The sequence below is a fragment of the Labrus bergylta genome, chromosome 2 (genome assembly GCF_963930695.1).
Source record: "Labrus bergylta chromosome 2, fLabBer1.1, whole genome shotgun sequence".
Taxonomy (NCBI): Eukaryota; Metazoa; Chordata; class Actinopteri; order Labriformes; family Labridae; genus Labrus; species Labrus bergylta.
This window is the reverse complement of record NC_089196.1, coordinates 31,080,255-31,102,638: the sequence shown is the minus strand read 5'-3', so window position 1 is coordinate 31,102,638 and position 22,384 is coordinate 31,080,255. Positions and strand designations below refer to the sequence as shown.

Here is a 22,384-nt window from a genome sequence, read left to right as displayed (position 1 = left end):
TCAGCGGGGGATTTTCATACGTATATAAATACATGCTGGTTGATTTTCTATTGGTTGAATCAGAAAGTTTGAAATTGCCTTTTTTTTCTTACCAGAATCCTTTGCTTTCCCATGAGTGAGTGGCAGATCACTGTTAGGTATCTAAAAAAGGGAAAAAAAGGCAAAGAGACGTGACCATTAGAATGAGAACCATCAGATGCAGACATGAACCTGCAGCGGGCCTGTTTTCTGTCCCTGAGGAGCTTCATGTTTAAACAGAGCAGAGACGAACATTCATGACACTACACACTCACATCTACACACACAGTGCTAAACAGAGGATCAACCGGGTGATGTTTTCATTATGTAACATTTTGTGTTTGGAGAGAGCAGTGGGCCTCTGTTCTTTTTTTGGCAGAGGGGGGCCATGGCAGGGCCCCAGAGAGTGTTTACATTTCTCTCAGGAGAGCGAGCGTCAGCGTATCTTGCGGGGAACAATAAAAGAAGTCCGGGGCCGGGGCCTTGAGTAAACACATTAAGAAGAGCGACACGATGGCGTCACGGGGACCTGAGACCCCCAAGATGGGAAACGTTGCACCCACGGTTAACAGTGTGGGGAGACACAGCATCTGTGTGTGTGTGTGTGTGTGTGTGTGTGTGTGTGTGTGTGTGGGATGAGCAGAGACAGATTCCTCGCTGACAGCAGGTGAGGCTGACACGCCGCTGAGGTGAAGCAGAGACACTCAGGTGTACACTTTGTTTGTGTATCCAGGTAACTAAAGACAAACAGCAGCAAACAGGAGTTCAGCGCAATGTGTTTATGGATGCCGATGTGACCTGGGTGTCACTGAAGAATGGAGTGACGGCATTAGAGATGAAGAGAGAGCGAGAGAGAGAGAAAGAGAGAGAGAGAGAGAGAGAGAGAGAGAGAGAAAGAGAGAGAGAGAGAGAGAGAGAGAGAGAGAGCTGGGTGTTCAGCTCGACACTCCACTCTAGTGGTGCAGTTATGATCAACACAGTGGATCCCTGCTGTGAATCATCTGAGATTCTGGTTAATATATAAATATGAAGTATCCAAGAAGCTGCTCAAACAATGCGCTTTAGAAAATCTCTGTTACTCTACTGAAGGGACGCACTCTGTTCAACTAAAAGATAAATCCTTATTTGGTCTTTTGACAGTGAAGCTACATAGAAAGGTCCGACACACGTGTCATGGAGTGTTGGAGCCAAATGATGTGTGTTTGTTTGTATTGCTGTGGTTAAATCCAGGTGAGGTGGGACAGGTGATTGAATGGAGGCAAACAGGGTTTTTTTTAACCGTGTCAGCCTGTCGGAGTTAAACGCATCCAACGCGGATTTGTTTGTTTATTTATAGACGTAGTGGTTCGTCATATTTTCCTTTATTTGATAAGAAGTGTTTAAAATAAATGGATTGAAATATCCAAATCAAATCATCAATGGACTGTGTTGATTTCTTCGAGCTAAGCACGCGTCCGAAAGCTTCCACATTCATCCCTCAAGTGACTTTTCCAAACAATATTGGATTTGTTCAAATTGGTCACTACATGGAGTATAAGTGAAATCCCAGTGGACACTTAAGGAACTGCAGATTTTTTACACACTGGCTCCATAAACACCCGACGCTGACGCTGCGTTCTGCTGTGTTATTTTTTCTCTTAGATATGATTGTGTACTCTACCTTTGGTTTCTGGAAGTCCGTTTTTCCCTTGGCGCTGCCGTTGAGCAGTCCATTCACGGGATTCCTCCGAGATAAAACCGCCCCGTCAGTTTGATCCTGGTCCATGATGCCGTCCTGATCCTGGTCTGACTGAGCATCGAGGCTGGTTGGACCTTTGTCTCTGCTCTCAGTTTCTGAATCTGTGCTGACTACCTCCACCTCGTCTGTTGGACACTTCTCCTCGGACGACATGCTCACACTGTGCTCGGACATCCCGGAGTCCGTCCGTTTCCTTGGCAACAGAGCGGTGATGTCTGAACCCCCGGAGCCTCTACGGGATCTGACGCCGGAATCCGAGACGTCTGAGCCCAGCCTCTGTCTGACGAAGGAGAGGGAGCCAACGCTTCGCTCCGACGCCCCTGAATCCAGCCGACCGCGTTGGAAGGGACTCTGGCTCCGGTCTGAAGCTCCAGAGTCCAGCCGGGCTCTGAACGAAGAGCCCAGACTCTTCTCTGAGACCAAGGGATCCAGATTGGACCTGGAGAGCACCGAGGTCGCGCTGCGGTCTGAAGCAGAGGAGTCAGACCTTTGACGATGAGACAGGACCAGGTCAGGCTCTGTGGTCATTGTTTCCCTCGGAGGCTGGATTAGCAGCGGTCCAGAGCTGTCATCCTTCACCAGGTGATCCAGAACCAGCACCATACCCGAGTTTGTGCCTGTGACAGAGGACACAAGAAAAAGTTAGAATTGCGGACCTTTTTTGCAGCTGAAACATGTTGCTCAACAAAATGTCTTCAAACTTTTACCCTCGGAAACATCTTTTAAGGACTCGTCAGGTTGAGTTCAAGCTGAACTTGGACTACAAACCTCCTGGATAAATTAATCGTGGGTTAATTCTTCAGGTCTAAAAAGTCCAGAAGAATCTCATCCCTGCAGGCTTTTAGTTTCACTTTGAAAGAGGGGTGTTAGGTTTTGTGAGTAAAAGGAAACAGGATGTGGTATAGTTTGAGTTGAAATATTAGAAATAAAACACTTTGGGGGCAGCGAGGCCCCGTGAGAGGCCGGGCTCACAAATCATTCTTTAGGATCACAGAAGGAGCCATGTGGAGACATGAGGGGATGTAGGCATTTCCTCCAGACTGGCCTCAGTTCCTGAGCAAGATTTGTGAGATTGTGTCAATGGATTTGCGTAAAAGAGAAGGAGTGGTCGTAACCAAAGAGACGGTGCACGAGGTGGTTAGTAAGTACAAGAAGCTAAGGAGGAAGTGAGTGTGAAATAGAGACAAGGAAAAACTACTTCCCCTCCTCTGTTCAGACCCCTTCAGTGTTCCTTCTCTCCTCAGGAAACCGCTCTCCAAACATCACAGCACTGCCCACATCCTCCCTCTGTGACTGTCTCTACCTCTAACTCCGTGCTGAAATATCAGATTTTGTGTGCAAACCACACCGGCTATCAGATTCCCACATGTCCATGTACACACCACGGCTTAGAAACACTTCAGTGTGACCTGTGTTTGCACCAACTCTGCGACCAAACAGGGTTGACCAAGTATGCACGCCTTTCAATTACAGACCAGATCAAAGAGGGACTCCGTTCTGAGCAGTGGCTGCAGGAAACTCTTTGAACTTTTGTCCAGATCCACTGGGACAATCCAACATTTTACACTTGGATATGATATTTGTAAAAATGTAACAACACTGAAACCAATGGCAAAAAAAAATCCTTGGGCCTCAATATTGAATCATTTCTTGTTTTCAATGGTCAAAAATTGTAGTCTCGCTCCTGCACAATGACTAAATTGCAAACAAAAACCGTTTGGTTACCATAACTTTACCAATGTTTTTGTGCAATAGTTGGCAGCACTTGGCATGTAGTATATTATTGACTTAGTCCTCTCCTTTGCACAAAATCTATTAAGTAGATTTGAAAGGTTTCAGTCGTTTTGAATATTATCAATCATCAGAATAAAACACGATAAAACATGTGGTATCGTAAAGTAAACTATCAAACATTTTGACCGCCTTCCTGGGACACCCACAGCTCTGTGAAGAACAGTTAGCCTCTTTATTGTGCAACACCTTCCTTAAATAGATAATCACTCATTTGTGCACAATCAGTTTATAAATAACTGCAAGTTGTTGATTAAACAGAGCAGCAGTTATGTAATACGCTCTGAATAGAAAACGTGATTATGACACTTAATTAAGAGAATTAATGGCGGCCCCTCTCTCACATGTGACACCATGATTGGTCCAGTGGTCAGCAGTGTCTGAATCTAATGATGCACTCATCCCAAACTCAATTACTGCTCCAGTGAAAGTGGACTGAGAGCCAGAATACACCATTTCTTCAACAAACTCTCACCATATTGTTCTTGTTTTCAGTATTGGAACGCTCTCATGTCCATTGTGTAGATACTTCTGGGAAAATCCCCCACTGGTGCTGGATAATGAGAGGCTTGCTTTTAGCTCTAAAATAGCTACAAAAGAAGCCACTTCGCTGCCAGCCAATTTTTAGAGCCTGAACAAAGACTGACCAGGGCTTTCTTTAAACTGGAAGCGGTGACCTGAGGAGAGCTCATGTTTGTAGTCACTGTGTGAAAGGGTCAATAGTAAACTGCTACTTCCCTCTTAAAGGGTGACACATGGTTCATGTTACCTCTGCTCCTGTGTATCAGGAATAAGGGGGGTATCACCAGGGAACTCACGATACGGTACAGTACCATATGATACTGTACGGTACCATACGATGCCTCTGATAACTATAATATCACAATACAGCAATTCTGAATACTTAATAGTTATTAATAACTGAGGAAAACAACTCAGCCACAGGTGTAGGAGACGTGAGTACCTTGAACAAGAGGAGTCAAGGACAGGCAGCGTCCTTTGATGTTCAAAAAATGTAAACCTGAATAATTTTTTTAATAATCGATTTAAATCGTCCCTTATTGGTTAGGATATTTAACGGCCTTCAAAAGGTACTGAACTGAACAAGCTGTAGCGATATTATTACACATATATTGATTTATTTCCAAAACTTGTTTTTATCCAGGTTGAAAAGATTATGTAATTATTTGTCTGTGTTTTTTATTGATATGGTTTGGCATGATATGGTATGTATAGTTTGATATGATATGGGATGGGATGGGATGGGATTAGAGGTATGGTATGGTTTGTGATGGGATGGGATGGTTTGTGATGGGATGGTATGGGATTAGAGGTATGATAAAGTTTGTGACCAGATGGTATAGGATTAGATGGAATGGTATGGTTTGTGATGGGATGGTATGTGATGGTATGGTTTGTGACGGGATGGTATGGGATGGTATGGGATTAGATGGGATGGTATGGTTTGTGATGGGATGGTTTGTGAAGGGATGGTATGGGATTAGATGGGATGGTAAAGTTTGTGATGGGATGGTATGGGATTAGATGGAATGGTATGGTTTGTGATGGGATGGTATGGTTTGTGATGGTATGGTTTGTGATGGTATGGTTTGTGATGGTATGGTTTGTGACGGGATGGTATGGGATTAGATGGGATGGTATGGTTTGTGATGGTATGGTTTGTGACGGGATGGTATGGGATTAGATGGGATGGTATGGTTTGTGATGGGATTAGATGGGATGGTGAAGTTTGTGACGGGATGGTATGGTATGGGATTAGATGGGATGGTATGGCTTGTGATGGGATGGTATGGGATGGTACGGTTTGGGATGGGATGGTATGGGATTAGATGGAATGGTATGGTTTGTGATGGTATGGTTTGTGATGGTATGGTATGGGATTAGATGGAATGGTATGGTTTGTGATGGGATGGTATGGTTTGTGATGGTATGGTTTGTGATGGTATGGTTTGTGACGGGATGGTATGGGATTAGATGGAATGGTATGGTTTGTGATGGGATGGTATGGTTTGTGATGGTATGGTTTGTGATGGTATGGTTTGTGACGGGATGGTATGGGATTAGATGGGATGGTATGGTTTGTGATGGGATTAGATGGGATGGTGAAGTTTGTGACGGGATGGTATGGTATGGGATTAGATGGGATGGTATGGCTTGTGATGGGATGGTATGGGATGGTACGGTTTGGGATGGGATGGTATGGGATTAGATGGAATGGTATGGTTTGTGATGGTATGGTTTGTGATGGTATGGTTTGTGACGGGATGGTATGGGATTAGATGGGATGGTATGGTTTGTGATGGGATTAGATGGGATGGTGAAGTTTGTGACGGGATGGTATGGGATTAGATGGGATGGTATGGTTTGTGATGGGATTAGATGGGATGGTATGGTTTGTGATGGGATGGTAAAGTTTGTGACGGGATGGTATGGTATGGGATTAGATGGGATGGTATGGCTTGTGATGGGATGGTATGGGATGGTACGGTTTGGGATGGGATGGTATGGGATTAGATGGGATGGTATGGGATTAGATGGGATGGTATGGGATTAGATGGGATGGTATGGTTTGTGATGGGATGGTATGGGATTAGATGGGATGGTATGGTTTGTGATGGGATGGTATGGGATTAGATGGGATGGTATGGGATGGTACGGTTTGGGATGGGATGGTACGGTGTTGTGTCAGGTTTTGGAAATTCTTCAGGTTTTTTAGACTGAAAAAGCAAAGATTTCAAAACAATGTCACCTCTTTGGTTGACCACGTTTTGCATCATGCTTCAGCTGCAAGCCGAGGTCTGATAGTAGGAATTTATTCATGACTAGTGGCCTGGTATTTCTGGCAACACAACAGATGCTCTAGTGCTCAGTCCTTCATTGGGTTTCTGAGTAAAATTTGCATCAGCGTTAAACTTAAAGTTCAGTACGTTTTTCTCTTTTGGGAACCAAAGAGGCACAGAGCACATTCCACTGAGAGTCTGCAAACATTTCATTTCCTAAATCACAGCCTTAGCAGTTACAGTTTGGACTATGAAGCAGAACAGCTGGACACATGATCATTGAGGTGCTGCTTGTAAATATGAGCTTTCTGTCTGAGAAGTAGAGGTATGTGTTTGTGTTGCATTCAAAGACCAAACAGAACTAGGCCAAATCAAGTCCAAATCTCTTATTCCTCTGTGATGCAAAGACACATCAGCCGGCCCACCCTGACTTCACATCTTTGTTGATATGTCTCCGCTTTAATAAGCGCCTTCTTTCTTTACTTTTCTATGGTGGTCTTTTTTTTTGTTGTTTACCCTAGCTTCACCCTGGTTTAAATTGTAAGGTAGGGATATATCAAGAACAGTGGGCAGTTTTCTCCGCCAAGCCCTCAGTTCTGTTCTGGTATCTGCTTTTTTTAGCAGAGGTGTGGCTGCTGGGTTTCCCTCTGTTGCTCCCCATAAGCCCACGGCCAAGCCCAGGTCCATAAGAGGGACACTCAGTCCAGGGCAGACCAGGCCACACAGAATGACTTTTTTTATTATGGATGTCAGCCTGAGGCTAAGCCGCTAAGGTTAGATCAGATGTGACCTGATGAAAAAGGTGAAAAGGGATAAAAAAAAAAAATCCTTTATATTGAATAAAAGACGAGTTCAATTTGGTGTCCTGTTTGAGGTAGATTGTACATTTTAAATTTTGTTCTTAAATATCAAAATCCGAAACACTCTTGGCGGGTTTATAACAACATTTATCCTCCACAATGCACTTTTGACATTTTACAAGCTATTCATCGTTGGCTCTGTGCCTGCAAAGCTTCAAGTGAAGGAAGTTCATTCATGACCTTCTGAAGGCTTTCATTCATACTTCTTAATTAACGCTCGGGCTAACAGAGGGTTTAATGAAATGTCCTCACACTTAAAAGGCCGGAGTCATTAATCCTTTGCCTGTGAGCGACTGAAACAGTTAATAAAAGTTAGATGAAGGAGCTTAAAGAGAGTATGACCTCCTGACCACCACCTCGGGAGAAAGGCTCCTTCAGCGGACTATTTTAACAGGCAGAGAGGAGGAAATTGCATCAAGGCGGACATATATGCATTCACATCCTTACACAACAGAGGTGATCAGTGTTGGCTTTTTGAGTTAGAACTGCCAACCCAAGCCTGACCTTAAAGTGAGTGTTTACTGTATACAAACAGATTTCAAGTATCAACAGCTCCTGAGGTGTGACGCTGCTGAACATATAGGAAGTGTTTGGAGCGTGCAGAGAAAATGAAGGACGAGAAACAGTTTTCACACATGCACAAAGCTCCTGACCGTTTCCTAAAATCTTTAGGTTAGGGTGCCTGGATGACTGCAAATGACTCACTTTTTTAAACCTGGTATTATCTGGATGTTTTCCTGCCAGACACGAGATAAATTTCCGTAAGAAGCCAGAGTGAGTGGATATGTAAAATGCAGCAGACAATCAGGAAAGTACACTATGAGCGAGCAGGCGGAGCTGATAACTTTTTTTTTTTTAAATCACGCAGCCAGTGTGTGACTGGTGAGATCTTTTCTGCATGAAATGACGCATTTTTGCATTTCCTTTTGGTTTCTGCTCATTTGTTAAAATTGTGAATAAATCCAATTCCACATAGCATTGATATGAAGACAAAACTGTCATCATTGCACTCCTCCCTCTGGCTCTGCATTCCTCTGTTACTACTACTGATGCAGCACGGGGGGGGGGGGGGGGGGTCACTTTGTCCCCTCATTACACCTCAACGTTATTATGGAAATGTTCAGCAGTGCATGAGTAAAGGAGGCTTCATCTCCTCAGATCCGATCGGTAGTGGACGAGCATTACTCACCTTTTCTCTGCTGCTCTCTGCTTTGTTGCGTCTGCTGACCGTGTAACTCCAGGATCTGAGATCTGACTCGCTCTCGCTCACTGTGACTCTCACGCTCCGTCTCCTGGAACGACATAAGGAAAAGACGAGACTCACACATTGTATAATCATGTATCACTCCAAATGTATCATGTTATTTTCTTTTCAGACACACAGTGTTCTCAATTCAATTAGATATCCGATTAAACCTGAGAGAACAATCAGCCCTGTGATCATCTGTTTGAGGTCTGTCCCAACAAGTCTTTGGTTCGAGGCTGAGGTCAAATACTGAACACATGAGGAGCAACATGTTTGACCAGCTGGAAAAGTAAAGATCTGTTTTATTTTCCATTGGATATGTCTGAGAGAAGGAGACGCCTGAGTGCCAAAGACAACACACACAAAACGTAAATGCATGGCTCAATACTGTGTTAAATCTTTTCTCTACAGCCCACCAGCTGGTCTCTCCTACTCCTTAAAGATTACCTGCAGTCTGAGAGAAAAAAATAAAGCTCCTTCTGCAGTCTGATCCTGCACCGAAAGAGGAAAGTCTCAGCAGGAGGGAGATCTCAGACAGGAGTGTTTTTGGCATATGGAGAGGAAACAGGAGAGGTGAGGTGGGGAGGAAAGAAGGAGGAGAGGGGGGGAGGTGAAAAAGATGAAGATGCCAGTACTACTGTTGGGTCTCTGGAGGCTGACCTTGAGCTCCTCCACACGAGGATCAGCTGCACAAACAAGACTCCTCTGAGCACGTGTGCACACACCATCTTTAAATCACTCCTTCACATTTCATAATCCACAACGACTCGCAAACTTTACTATGAAAGGGCCAAGAATCTGGTTGTGCATCCATCAGTAGAATATTCAAATCATGCACATAATCCTTTTTTGATTTTCATAGTTTATATTTACAGAGCATTGAGATTTAAAAAAAAGCTTCCTCGTCTGCAATTTGGTGACTGCAAATAGCACGTTTAGAAACAATACAATCTGTTATTATTTGAATCCATTTCCACAAAGTCTCTCCACAGAGGCCTCACATATTTAAACCCACTTGGTCAAGAATAACAGACAATGCTTCAAACTAAATGTGACACTTTCTGTAACATAAATATCATTAACTATAGCATTAAATTCCTGTATCGTGTGGGGGCTTTTTGAACAGCCTCTCTTTTAAAAGTGGAATCTGGGTTAACAAAAGTCCTGCACAGTTTGGGTGGATCCTGTAAAAATATGCAGGACATGACCTTACAGGCTGAAGAAAATAATACATTGAGCAGATTTACAGGCTACTATTATTTCAAAAAGCTTCTGAAAACACATTTAGGAGCTTTCAAGCAAGACACAAACACACACACACCCAAGCACACAATCAGTTGTCCATGTGTAAACAATGCTGCCCTGCACAAGAGACGGGCGAAGCTGTCAGCAGTGACAAAGTCCTGCCAGTTTTTCTCAGCTTTGTGATTTTTAAATCAATGCCCGTGTGTGTGTGAGATCACCAGAGAGAGAAAGAGTCACTGTTGTGACCAAACACAAAGATAAAAACTAAAAGAGGGGTGGAGGTGAGAGAGGACGGGCGGCTGTGCTCGGCTGACTGTGACCTTCTCCACCTTGAGCAGATTACAGAGCGGAGCGGCTCCACTGAAGAAGAAGAAAATGTAATCAGAAACTACAGAAGGAGACGGCAGCACAGGACTGATAAGATGTTTAAAAAAGGAAATAAGATTGTATGTTTCAGGGTGAGGAGGGGGTCAAAGAAAAATCAATCTGTTAGAAAAACTCGACAACTTTATAGAGTCGTCACAATGACAGATTTTTTAAACTTTGATACGATTCAAGTAAAAATCAATCAGGAGAAAAATGGAGGTCAAAGGCACCAAATGTCGAACGAACGTTCTAGTTTTTAAATCACCAAAATTTGTAGCCACACTCAAACTGATTACACAAAAACAAATGATAAGCAGAAAAGAGCAGCCTCATGACGTGCTCCAATATCACACCAGTCAATCAGCATCACACCCTCACGCTCGCCAGAAGTTAATATTCCCTGCTGCCTTCACACACCGGCTCTCCTCCATGATTTTTGACCACGGGGGCTGGCAGGAAAATGTCTAGAAGAGTTGGGTTACTAAATGTGTCCCTTTGCGTTCGCACACGCAGCTCACCCTGAAAATGTTGAGAAACTCCCAGGAGGTCTGTGCATGTGTGGAAACTCTCACTGAAGTGCTTGTATCAAAAATGTATCATAAATCTTCTTTTTGTGTCATTAATGTTGTCATTATCTTAAAGATGATACTGTATAATTAGTTAGAAAGGGTGAATCATTTATATTCATTTGTGTGTGTTGGTGCGCAAATCACACTTCAGACCACCCCTCCAAAAGTCAGTGAGCCACTCCAGTCAAAAAGTCTAAACATGGGGCGCACTGGTGGCGGAGTGGTTAGGGCGCGCGTCCCATGTGTTGAGACTCTCGTCTCGAGCGGTAGGTCCGGGTTCGCTTCCACCCGAGGCCCCCTTCCCGCATGTCATTCCCCACTCTCTCTCCCTGGTTTCTGACTCTATCCACTGTCCTCTCTCTCCCTGGTTTCTGACTCTATCCACTGTCCTCTCTCTCCCTGGTTTCCGACTCTATCCACTGTCCTCTCTCTCCCTGGTTTCCGACTCCAGGTCCTCTCTCTCCCTGGTTTCTGACTCTATCCACTGTCCTCTCTCTCCCTGGTTTCAGACTCTATCCACTGTCCTCTCTCTCCCTGGTTTCAGACTCTATCCACTGTCCTCTCTCTCTCCCTGGTTTCAGACTCTATCCACTGTCCTCTCTCTCTCCCTGGTTTCTGACTCTATCCACTGTCCTCTCTCTCTCCCTGGTTTCCGACTCTATCCACTGTCCTCTCTCTCTCTGGTTTCAGACTCTATCCACTGTCCGCTCTCTCCCTGGTTTCAGACTCTATCCACTGTCCTCTCTCTCTCTGGTTTCCGACTCTATCCACTGTCCTCTCTCTCCCTGGTTTCCGACTCTATCCACTGTCCGCTCTCTCCCTGGTTTCCGACTCTATCCACTGTCCTCTCTCTCTCTGGTTTCCGACTCTATCCACTGTCCTCTCTCTCTCTCTGGTTTCAGACTCTATCCACTGTCCTCTCTCTCCCTGGTTTCTGACTCTATCCACTGTCCGCTCTCTCCCTGGTTTCCGACTCTATCCACTGTCCTCTCTCTCCCTGGTTTCTGACTCTATCCACTGTCCTCTCTCTCCCTGGTTTCAGACTCTATCCACTGTCCTCTCTCTCTCCCTGGTTTCCGACTCTATCCACTGTCCTCTCTCTCCCTGGTTTCCGACTCTATCCACTGTCCTCTCTCTCTCTGGTTTCCGACTCTATCCACTGTCCTCTCTCTCCCTGGTTTCTGACTCTATCCACTGTCCTCTCTCTGCATTAAAGGCACAAAAAGCCCAAAAATAAATCTTAAAAAAAAAAAAAAGTCTAAACATGCCTCTGATTTCAGTTACACAAAACTGTTTTTGATTCAGTCATTTCATCATTTTTTGTACGTTAATAACTTTGGTGTGTGTGTGTGTATGTGTATGTGTATCTGTGTGTGTGTGTGTGTGTGTGTCTCAGCACTGCTGTTGTTTTTTTTTGTGGAGTTGAGGGGTTTTGTGGTATCCGGAGGGCCCACGCCTCGCTGTGGTCACAACTGTGGACAGTTGTTTTTGTGTATACCGGGTTCTGCAATTATAGTCACACACACACACACACACACGCACACACACACACACACCCAGGGCTCCTGAGGCCAGATGAGTGGGACGGTGTCAGTTCCCTCTCCGTCAGGTCTTGAAGGCCTCTCAGACACGGAGCTCGGTGTCTGGCAGCAGGTCGGCGCTCTGCTCTGCGTCTCCACTTTTTCTCTTAATCTTCCCTTTTTTTTTTCTTCTTCTTCTTTTGCCTCAGTGTCTGTGAGAAATATGTGCCGTGTGGTTTGGTGGGAGCTGTGAAATGATGGCTGTCTGTCTGAAGCTGTCTGCAGGGAGGAGGGGGCGGGTGAGAAAAAGGCATCGTTCTCTCTAATTGTGTTTACGGCTCAAACGCAATTACCCCCCCCCCCCCCGTGACTCTTTGATTGACTCCACTCACAACGAGCCTGACCTCGCTCTCTCTCGTCATTTCTTAACTCTTTTGTGTTGTTGCTGCACAAGAATGTGTCCTCGGAACTCATTAGACATGGTAATGACTCGTTGATTTTCTTGGACTGCTTTTTGTCGCTTGCAGTATTTTTTTCCTCGAGCTGTTTTCACACATGCACTCCAGAAATCTTCAAAACATGTCCATCACACTTTAAGATGTCACTGTCAGACAAGTGTGTGTGTGTGTTTGTGGGGGGGGGGGGTCTAAGGAGGTAGGACATGACATTAGAGAGACGTGCAGAAATCCAGGATTGCAGAACTGAGTTTAAACACTGCTCTAATATCACCATCGCTCGCTCACAGTGGATTTCGCTGAATATAACCTGCTGTGTGCACACATTAGATCACCGTGCCTTCTTGTGGAAACTGTATTAGGAGGCTGGCAGGGAAAAAAAAAAAGCTGGTTAAACAATCCAGCTGTTTTAGTTCTTGCATGCATCGTGCACAGACTGCTTCAGTAAGGCCGGATCATTAGCGGGGTCTTCCATGCCTCCACGTGGACGAGAGGAGAAACCCTACTGCTCTTTCTTTCCATTACTTGCAGCCTGAGGAACCACAGCCTCGGCTCACCTCCAGAGCCTGAAATACAGGAGCTGGATGGAGGAGCAATCATCTCAGTCACACATGCACACACACACACACACACACACACACACACACTCAGTCTGAGGGAACCCACAGAAAACACTAAAGCCTTATTCCATTTTCTGTTACTCACTGCACATCATCACATTTCAATCTGAGCTTACACTCTCCGGTTTACTTTTTCTCAAACTCGAGAAGCTAAAACCTCTACCAAAGTTTGTTCTTGCAAAAAGTTTGTGAGGACATTAAAATACACTTTGTGTGTCTGGAGCTGCAACACCTCAAGAGCAAGATTCAATTTGTCTTTTCCACTTCCATATCAAACAATCAACAGACACAGGAGCGAGATGCCGTCCTCCTCAGATCAGGCAAACTTTAAAGACTGACACATGATTGAAAAAACAGAACACACCTCACAACCAAACAGTCTACCGGAGCTCTCCTGTCACACCGAGATTTGAAGTCTCAGAGGGAAACAAAGGCTTTAATTACTAAAAAATAAATAAACATGCTTTTAATGTGAAATGATTGCTTCTGATTTGATTTTAACGCCTGTAAGAAGTCATTTACCAGCGACAAGTTCTTGTTTTTTAATGACCAAAAATGTCAGGCAAAGTCCTGCACACTGTTTAAATTGCACAAATACACTGACAACATTTAGGTACAAGAACGTTGCCATCGGATTTGTGAAATTTAGACAGAGCTTTCTCTGTCTTTTTTTTCTCTGGAAAAAGCTTTTGGTTAAAAATCTGACTTTTTTTTTTTTTTTTTTAAAGCTGATGTACTTTTTCGACACCACTGATTATCAAAAGTATGGAACATTTTGACGACCTTAATTATCATCATGAGGTATCGATCGTATTGACAGCGTTAAGTTAAAAATATGACTGAAGATCTGTCGTTTTTTTTAAGCTTCTGTTCCTTTTCGATACCTTTCAAACATTAACGAAACAAAGAATGGATCATTTGAAAACACACAGCATCAAAAAGAACCGAAGTGTCAAAGTGTATCACATCTTATGTCATTGATTGATCCATAGCTTAATCCTCATCCTCAGAGTTAAACTGTCAGATTGATGAAAAACAAATAAAGCCTGATGTAAACAAACCTTAAAGGTCAACAGAGAAGCAGGTACGTCCCATTCTTCAAAAAAAAAAAAGAAAATTTTGAAGAGAGCAAGAGAGGAGCTGTGACACACGACAGGAGAAAACTCAGAATGACATTTACCTCCTGAACCGCCTCGCTCTCTCTCTCTCTCTCTCTCTCTCTCGGAGTCAGGACGTCCGCTATTCTGACGCTCTGCTCCCTCACACACACCACATTACACACACAACCACCAACAACACACACAGACAGACACACACACACACACACACACACACACACACACACACACACACACACAACACACATAGTACCAACAAGCCACTCCCTTTGACTTCCCCTCCCTCCCATTCTGTCTCCACAGGGATCTAACCCCCACCACAAAACACACACCCACCCACACACACACACACACACACATACACACACACATACACACACAGGTTAAAGGGTTGCCTGGTTGACACATTAACTTCTGACACACTCTGCCTTTGTTTTGACCTCCTTTTCTTATTTCCGTAACTGATATTCCACTTTTGAGAAGAGATGATTTTTTTCACCGTAACAGACCCTCAACAGTTCAATATTTACATAATTTACACATATTTACTTTAAAGTTATAATTAAAGGTCCTTTCTCCCCTTGAAATATAATTAGTTGAAGTCTTTTCTTAGCTCTTCGGTGCTGCTGCACACTTTGGACGACCTTTTAAAGACCCCAAAAAGTCAAATTCATATAATTTTTGCACTGAGTATAGCGTTGGTGCTTTAAGGATTTCATGTGGGACTCCAAAGCTTTGATTCCCATTGTCCTTTATTCAAACTTTTTTTTTTCTCTTGCAGGTTTCCTCATAATCGTTGGTTGGTAATTTTTTAAACAGGCACCCTTAGTATGATTTTTCCCCAAGGTGAGCGTTAACAAAACCTTTAAAAGTTGATCTACCATGCCTCTAAAAACATGATGGGGTCTGAAATCTGCTAAGATTAACAGTTATATTAATCCAAGAATCAAACATGAAGCGATCCAATTGTGCTTTTGTTTGTCTCCACTTGCTTGCTGGATACAAATATTGTGTGTTTACGTGTGTGTTTACGTGTGTGTTTGGCCGCTGCGGGCGCCTATCTAGGACCTCCATCTGCCTCGGGACAATCGCACGCAGCTCAAAGAGATCCGCTGCTGTGATGCGAGTGGAAGGAGCCCCGCTGCTGCTGCTGCTGCTGCTGGCTGATGTTGTGTTTGGCCACGTTCCCATTCCTGCACAGACAACACTGCTGGGGCACAGCTGGTGGGCTGCCGGTCTGTCTGTGAGACCCCCCCGCCCGCCCCTCCACCCCTCCACCCCTCCGCCCCTCTCCACCACCACCACACTCGTTTATCACACCACCTGTAGCTCGCAATCCCAACCAACAGCACCGCTCAGCTGTCTTACAGGAAGTGAGGTAAGAAAGGCTTAACTTCCTGTGACGCCAGCGTGCTATCATCGCTTCCTTTAGGAGGACAATAGACACACACACACACACACACACAGAAAATTCAAGTAAAGCACAGCCAGTAACAGACAATAGAACTGACACTAACTGTCTTCCTTCTCCGCTCTATAACCTCTTTCACACATGCACTCCTGTAAATTTCTAGAAAATTTCAGGAGGACTGTTCTGGAGAGTTTCCTGACATGTTGTTCACATTATGCTCCTCACAGCGGGACACTTTCCCTGTCAGACAGGACAGGAGGGGGGGGGGGTGCGGGGGGGTCTCCTAAGGTAATACATAACATGAAAAAGACGCATAAGTAGCGGAGGGATATAAACGTCACTCCCCCCCTCCTATTGGCTCGAGGTGAATTTTCCTGATAATATCCTGCTGTGTTCTCACATGAATTCAGAGTGAAAAATGTGGCTCTTTGCGTTCACACACACAGCTCCTCCAGGGATATATCAGCATTCTTTTCAGGAGTTTTCTGCTCGTCTGAACAAATGTAAACAGTAGGAAACCTCCCTAAGGGGGGGCCCATCTTACAGCACTCACTCTCGTTGCCCTGCTTAGCGTTGCATGCAGCATTGCTGTGAAAAACCAAAGTTTGTCGATGAAAGTCAACAAAGAAAACATGAACAGGAATGATCCGTCTACAGGAGAGAAAAAAGAAACGGGATGAGAGAGGAAGAGGAGTAAGCGTCGAGACACTGGCAGACATGACGGGCCCCAACAGACTCTAGAATCGCCACTGAGCCTAGTCAAACAAAAAAAACGTTTTGATCTCTATATCACATTTTTTGATCATATTAAGGCTTAATAAGAGTTATGGATACATTTGAATACTTGACTGACAGGCACGATGTAGCTGTTTGCCCATCAGCTCCACCTCTCTGATGTTTCTACATTGATCAAAGTCAGTTGGAGTCCTCATGTTCAATATGGTGAATGCCATCGTTGGGCTTCATAACGCCCCTTAAGAAACCACTGTCTGACGTCACTGAGACTACGTCCATGTTTTATAAAGTCTATAGCCACCTGACCTGTCACCTTGTCACCATCGGACTGAGTCGTCCCCACAACCACCGCCGTCCTCATTCATGCACGGCCTGCTCCGACCTCCACCTCAGCGGAGAGGAAGTGTGGAAAACAGGAACGAGAGGAACACAACGGAGAAATCCTTCCTGCATATTATCCCATATGCTCTTCTGTAAAAGCGCTCGCTAACACTAGTTAGGAATTGAGTTATGAATTGGCTCTACACAGATTTTAAACGCAGTCCTAAAACTCATTTATTCAGTCTGACTTTTATATCAAATCAAATCTTAACATTATTGTATTGTCTTTTTTAATCCTACTATAATTTTAAATATTCTTCTCCTATGAATTAATTTTAATATCTTATTGCTTTTATGTGTCGTATTTTATTTTTTCATTTGTATACATATTTTTTAAATTCTTATTGGTGTGCATTAGTCTCTCAATGATTTTATAAACTACTTTTTCCTCAATAACTTTTCTGCACTCTTCAACTGCAATTCAATTTGTGTGAAAGGTGCTGTATAAATAAAGTTTGTTTGATTGATTGATTGTCTGAGAGGGGAAACCTCCCACTGTAAGGGTCATGAGTGAAAGAGCAACTCAGGGAGACTCTTCAATTTCATGTCTGGAGATTTTCTAGAAATGTTCAGAAGTTGTGTGAATATGGAAAAAACTCCGGACTAGCAGAGGTGTGATGATGTCACTGATTGTTTTCCCCTCCACTTCCACCGGTCAAATACTAAAAAAGCTGCAACATCGATGACGGCATGCACTCAAAATTAACTCAACAGAAAGAGGTTTTTTTTTTTCTCTTTCATCAGAGAACTGTGATCACACACAGCAGATAAGATAACATCTGGCACCCCGGCAGACTCTCCCAGACGGTTTTTAGCCTCATATCTTCACATCATGTTCACTGCAGGAGCCGTATAATTCAATCTGATAGGCTGAAAGAGATAAAAAAGTTTTGTTCAACTCTGAAAACACCGGCTGCTCCCCTCCACTAGGGGGCCCGCCAGCTGTGCGAGACCCCTGAGAGGAGGCTGAGGTGAAACATATTTGATGTCATCAGATACGTTTGAATATAAAGTGTTTGATCAGGTGAGATGAATACATTTTAAAAAGTCTTCAAGCTTCTTTTAGTCTCTTGTGTGTGAGTGTGAAAAGCTGCACAGACAGATGTGTTGAAGACGACTGTGCAGGGGGAGACGGCCGACGACCTGTCAGAAACAATTTACAGCCTTCACTAAACACCGGGCTCAGAGTGTATTTTATCTTTCTCCTCGTACTCGGCCAAACCTGGATGAGGATGTTAAAAAACAAAAAACACATTCTTTGCTTCGTGGCAGCCCAAGCATGTGTTTTGTGTGTGCGGTGTTGTGGCCACATTCATGACACAGTGTGTGTGACTCAAGACACAATGCCTCTTGTTTGCTGCATTCTTCTCTGTGGCAGCATGAAAAACCTCAGCGCTCTCCGTTACCGGGCAAAACAAACTCTGCAGACGCTAATTAATCTGAGCTGGGTTTTCGTTTTTTTTTTGTTTTGTTTTGTTGTTTGCAGATGGAGGCTTACATGATGCATCTGTCAGCTATTTAAAGTGATGTTCAGACTTCATCGTGCAGTAAGCAGCAGAAGCAAAACATGCTGCAGCTGCTTTGACGATGTGCATTAGAAGAAAAAAAAAAGACAACTGTGCAAATTCAAAAAAACATTTTGACTCATTTTGACATTGGCAGCATATGGACGAGTCAGAATTTTTAAACTCTGATAAGATACTAGAAAAGATCTAACAATATGGATACCTGTTTTGACACCACGGCAACCAAAATAGAAATCCTAGGCAGCCAAAATAGGGCAATTTCTTGTTTTGACTTATCAAAAATTGCAGGAAAAGTCATGCAAACTGTCTTAATTGCAATCAGAAATTTGGATTTTGCTTACTTTTGTCAGAAGGGGAGAAATCAGGCCTAAAATCAGCCTGCTTATCTTGCAGTGTGCACCCCGCTTTAGACTTCGGACACCGCTCTTTAGCTCTAATTAAGTGCTGTACTCACCCCAGTTCCCATGGTGCTCTGGGGCTCCACATTCTCAGGCTCCAGGCAACGTCCAGGAGCTTTCCCACCTAAAAACACACACACACACACACACACACACACACACACACACACACACACACACACACACACACACACACACACACACACACACACACACACACACACACACACACACACACACACACACACACACACACACACACACACACACACACACACACACACACACACACACACACACACACACACACACACACACACACAGACACAGACACAGACACAGACACAGACACAGACACACAGACACACAGACACACAGACACACAGACATCAGTGCAATATTCAGAAGGAAGAAAGTGACTCATTATCCCATCTGATGTCTGAGACAAAACACAGATGGGACACAAGCCAAGATGTCAGAGATAATATGTCCTGAAGGTATCCTGACGTGGCTCCGTGCGAGGAGGTGGGACAGTCTGAGTGTTTCAGAGTGACAGAGGCCTCACACGGAGCGAGACAGTGCAAAGGAATGACAGGAATCCACCGTCTGATCCAGCATCAGCAGGTAGATCTACAGCAGCCACAGACTGACCCCCATCTCTTCCACATTAATCATGCATGCACAAACAGTAATTATACGCATTCCCAGGGTTCTTCACAGTTAGTAAAATGTGCAACATAATCATTAAGATGTAATTATTGACTGTAGAAAACTGCAGTTTTTTTGTACTCTAGCACCTCCGTCTGGCTCCGTTCAGTCAAACAGCTGCGCTCACCTTGCGGCTGCTCTTCTCGGATTTGTCGGATGGCTGCTCGGATCATCTTCCTCTCCTCGTACTCGCTGGCAGCACGGAGCTTCAAGCAAACAAGCAAAAAAAATAAAAGTCAGCGCACACATGAGAAGACTGGGTCGCCATAATACATCATGACTCGATGGCGGTCATACTCACCATTTTTGTGAGCTCATCAACGTCCTGAATGGACTTCAGTTTGTGTGACAGCACGTCCAAGTTGTCGCTGGTGTCCGACCTTGAAAAGAGACAGAATAAGTGTTACCAACTTCATATCATAGTACCTTAAAACAACAATCTTTAAATTCCGCTGTGTGTGTGTGAAAGACACAGGAAGACAACTCTCAAGATATCAGCTTTCTGTGGGGAGAGGAAGTCGGTAGAGAAGAGGCTACACTGCTTATCACACAGGTCGCAGGGTCGACTCCAGGAGCTGACACTGTCGCCCCACATCTTTCTCTCCCCCACATTTCCTGTGTCTCTATCGCTATCCTATCCAATAAAAATGACTCAAAATAATTGACTGGTCGGATGTAGTCTCGGTGAATTCACCTATTGGTTGGTAACGTTGGTCGCCGTGCTGGAAATGTCAACTCTACTTTTTTTTTTTATTGATCTAGAAAAAGACTAAGAGGTGGATCCTTGAGCTTTCCGTCCATCTGTCAGTCAATTTAGCCACGCCCACAGTTATGCAAATGCACCAGCTTTCTCCTCATTGAGCCCGTAGGTGTGAATGTGAGTGTGGCTGGTTGTCTGTCTCTATATGTCTGTCCTTTGATTGACCGGTGAACAGTACAGGGTGTAACCCCGCCTCTCGCCCCAATGACAGCTGGGATCGGGCTCCACCCCCCCCCGTGACCCCGGAATGGGAATAAGCAGTATAGATGATGGATGGTTGGATGGATTTCTCCTCTTTGAATTCACTATCTGACACCAGAAGTTGCCGCTTAGAAGAAATATAAATTAAGTGCAGAAAAAGTCCAACTCTGCTGGAACAGATGAGACAGACGTGACACATCTGAAAGAGGGCCGCTCTCCTTTCTGCCTCATTTTCTCCATTTCACGGCACGCTTTTATGTCGGTTTCTATTACTCATACTTCTCTCTCATTACGGACACTTTAAAGGAAGTGTGGCACGTCTGAGCGGAATAGTTCACATTCCTCAAGAGAGGCACGGGATAATGCAACGATCAGGCGGCTTCAGAGCGTGTGCGTCTGACAGCACGTGTGTATTCTCTACAGTAGGTATGCTTCTTTAGCAGCCGCAGTGAGGCGCCTCCTTTGTTATTGTAACTCGAGGCGTCTGAGAGCTGCAGTGAATGGAAATCATTAGACCTGTCCTCTGGTCTTTATAGTGACAGAGAGAGGAACAGACACCCAGAGGGGTTCAAGCGCTGCTCAGCTTCAGTCCAAAGATAAACTGACAGTAATAAACACCTTTTGTCATGTTGATGTATTCTTGTTTCATTTTGTTCACCTTATCACCAATACAAATAAATAAATAAAATAAAATAAAAAATCTAAACAACTGTATTTCTATTATTTCTACTAACAAACTTTTGTCATAAAGAAATAAAAAAAGTAAAATACAAAAAAAAAAATTTTTTTAATTTTTAAAAAATAAACACCTGTGACAGCATTTTCACTTCCCATATTTTTGTAGTGATTGTTCCTGATGTGTTTTCAAGATATTTTGCAAAAAACAGCATCAAACAAAAAAGATTTTGTTTGATGCTGATCGGCAAACAGCGGAAGCTTCTCTTGCCTCATTAAGGTCAAAAATTAGAGATGCACCGATTAGGAAAATCAAGGCTGATGATACTGATGTTTGAAATAACAATTTAGCCGATTGCCGTTACAGATGTTTGTCTCATGACTAATTTCTTGTGTCAAAATCCCACAATGCACCTCCCATGTTTGACAATGAAAAGAGAGCCTGTACACATGACACTGTGACTTCCTGCAGCGTCCTCTTTAACCAGTCCTGCCTTCTGAGACCCCCCCCTCCCCCCCTTCAGACGGGGAAAATCTCCCGCTGTGAGGGACTGTGAAAGGAGAACTTAAGAAGACTTTAGGGTCAGCCTGTCCTGATATTTTAGACCTTTTTAAGAAGTGCATGTGTGAAAATGGCAGAAGATAAACAAAAGAGACTCTCAGTATTTTAATGCTGACAGTGAGGTAACCTGACGACATCAGCAGAGACATTCATGAGCTGTAGTCGTATTAAGTATGAATTTTGAGACGTCCTAACACAATGGAAATGTCTGCTGCTGCGGTTTCTGTCCCCTTCCATCTTCCTGACTTCACTTTTCCAGACGTCTCTCATATTTTCCCACTGGAGGTGACGAATGCTGCGTCTGGGTTAGTGACTAGTTCTCAGCTTCTCCAGCTCACCTGGACCCGTGTGACCAGCGACCAGTTTCACACATGCACTCATGAAAATTTCTTCAGGAGTGACTGCCTCTGAAATCTCCCTGGAGGAGCTCTTTTACACAAGCCCCTAACAGAGGGAGATTTGTTCTGTCTAAAGGGGGGTAGGACTCAGGACTCACAAATCCAATAAGATGGACAACGTCACAGAGTTCAACAGAGTTCAACAGAGTTCACACACTTTGTCTTTATATCAACTCTTTGTGTGAATGGAAACTCCATGTGATCTGCAGAGTCCCTCTGCACCTTTAACAAAAAGCTAAAGACCCAGCTCTTTCATGAATACCTACTAACTTAAGTATGACG

At 44.0% G+C, this 22,384-nt stretch overlaps 1 protein-coding gene across 4 annotated transcripts in view; it reads right to left on the bottom strand.

The window, feature by feature from the left end:
• Positions 1–22,384, bottom strand: part of smtnb (smoothelin b) — a 76,694-nt gene that overhangs the window by 30,805 nt on the left and 23,505 nt on the right. For all 4 annotated transcript variants that reach the window (XM_065951652.1, XM_065951654.1, XM_065951653.1 and 1 more), the window contains exons 3-8: positions 19,808–19,886; positions 19,634–19,712; positions 18,855–18,922; positions 8,398–8,500; positions 1,679–2,373; positions 93–141 (exon numbers count right to left, since the gene is read on the bottom strand). In XM_065951652.1, coding sequence (XP_065807724.1) covers positions 93–141; positions 1,679–2,373; positions 8,398–8,500; positions 18,855–18,922; positions 19,634–19,712; positions 19,808–19,886 — 1,073 coding nt within the window. The remainder of the gene's footprint in view (positions 1–92; positions 142–1,678; positions 2,374–8,397; positions 8,501–18,854; positions 18,923–19,633; positions 19,713–19,807; positions 19,887–22,384) is intronic.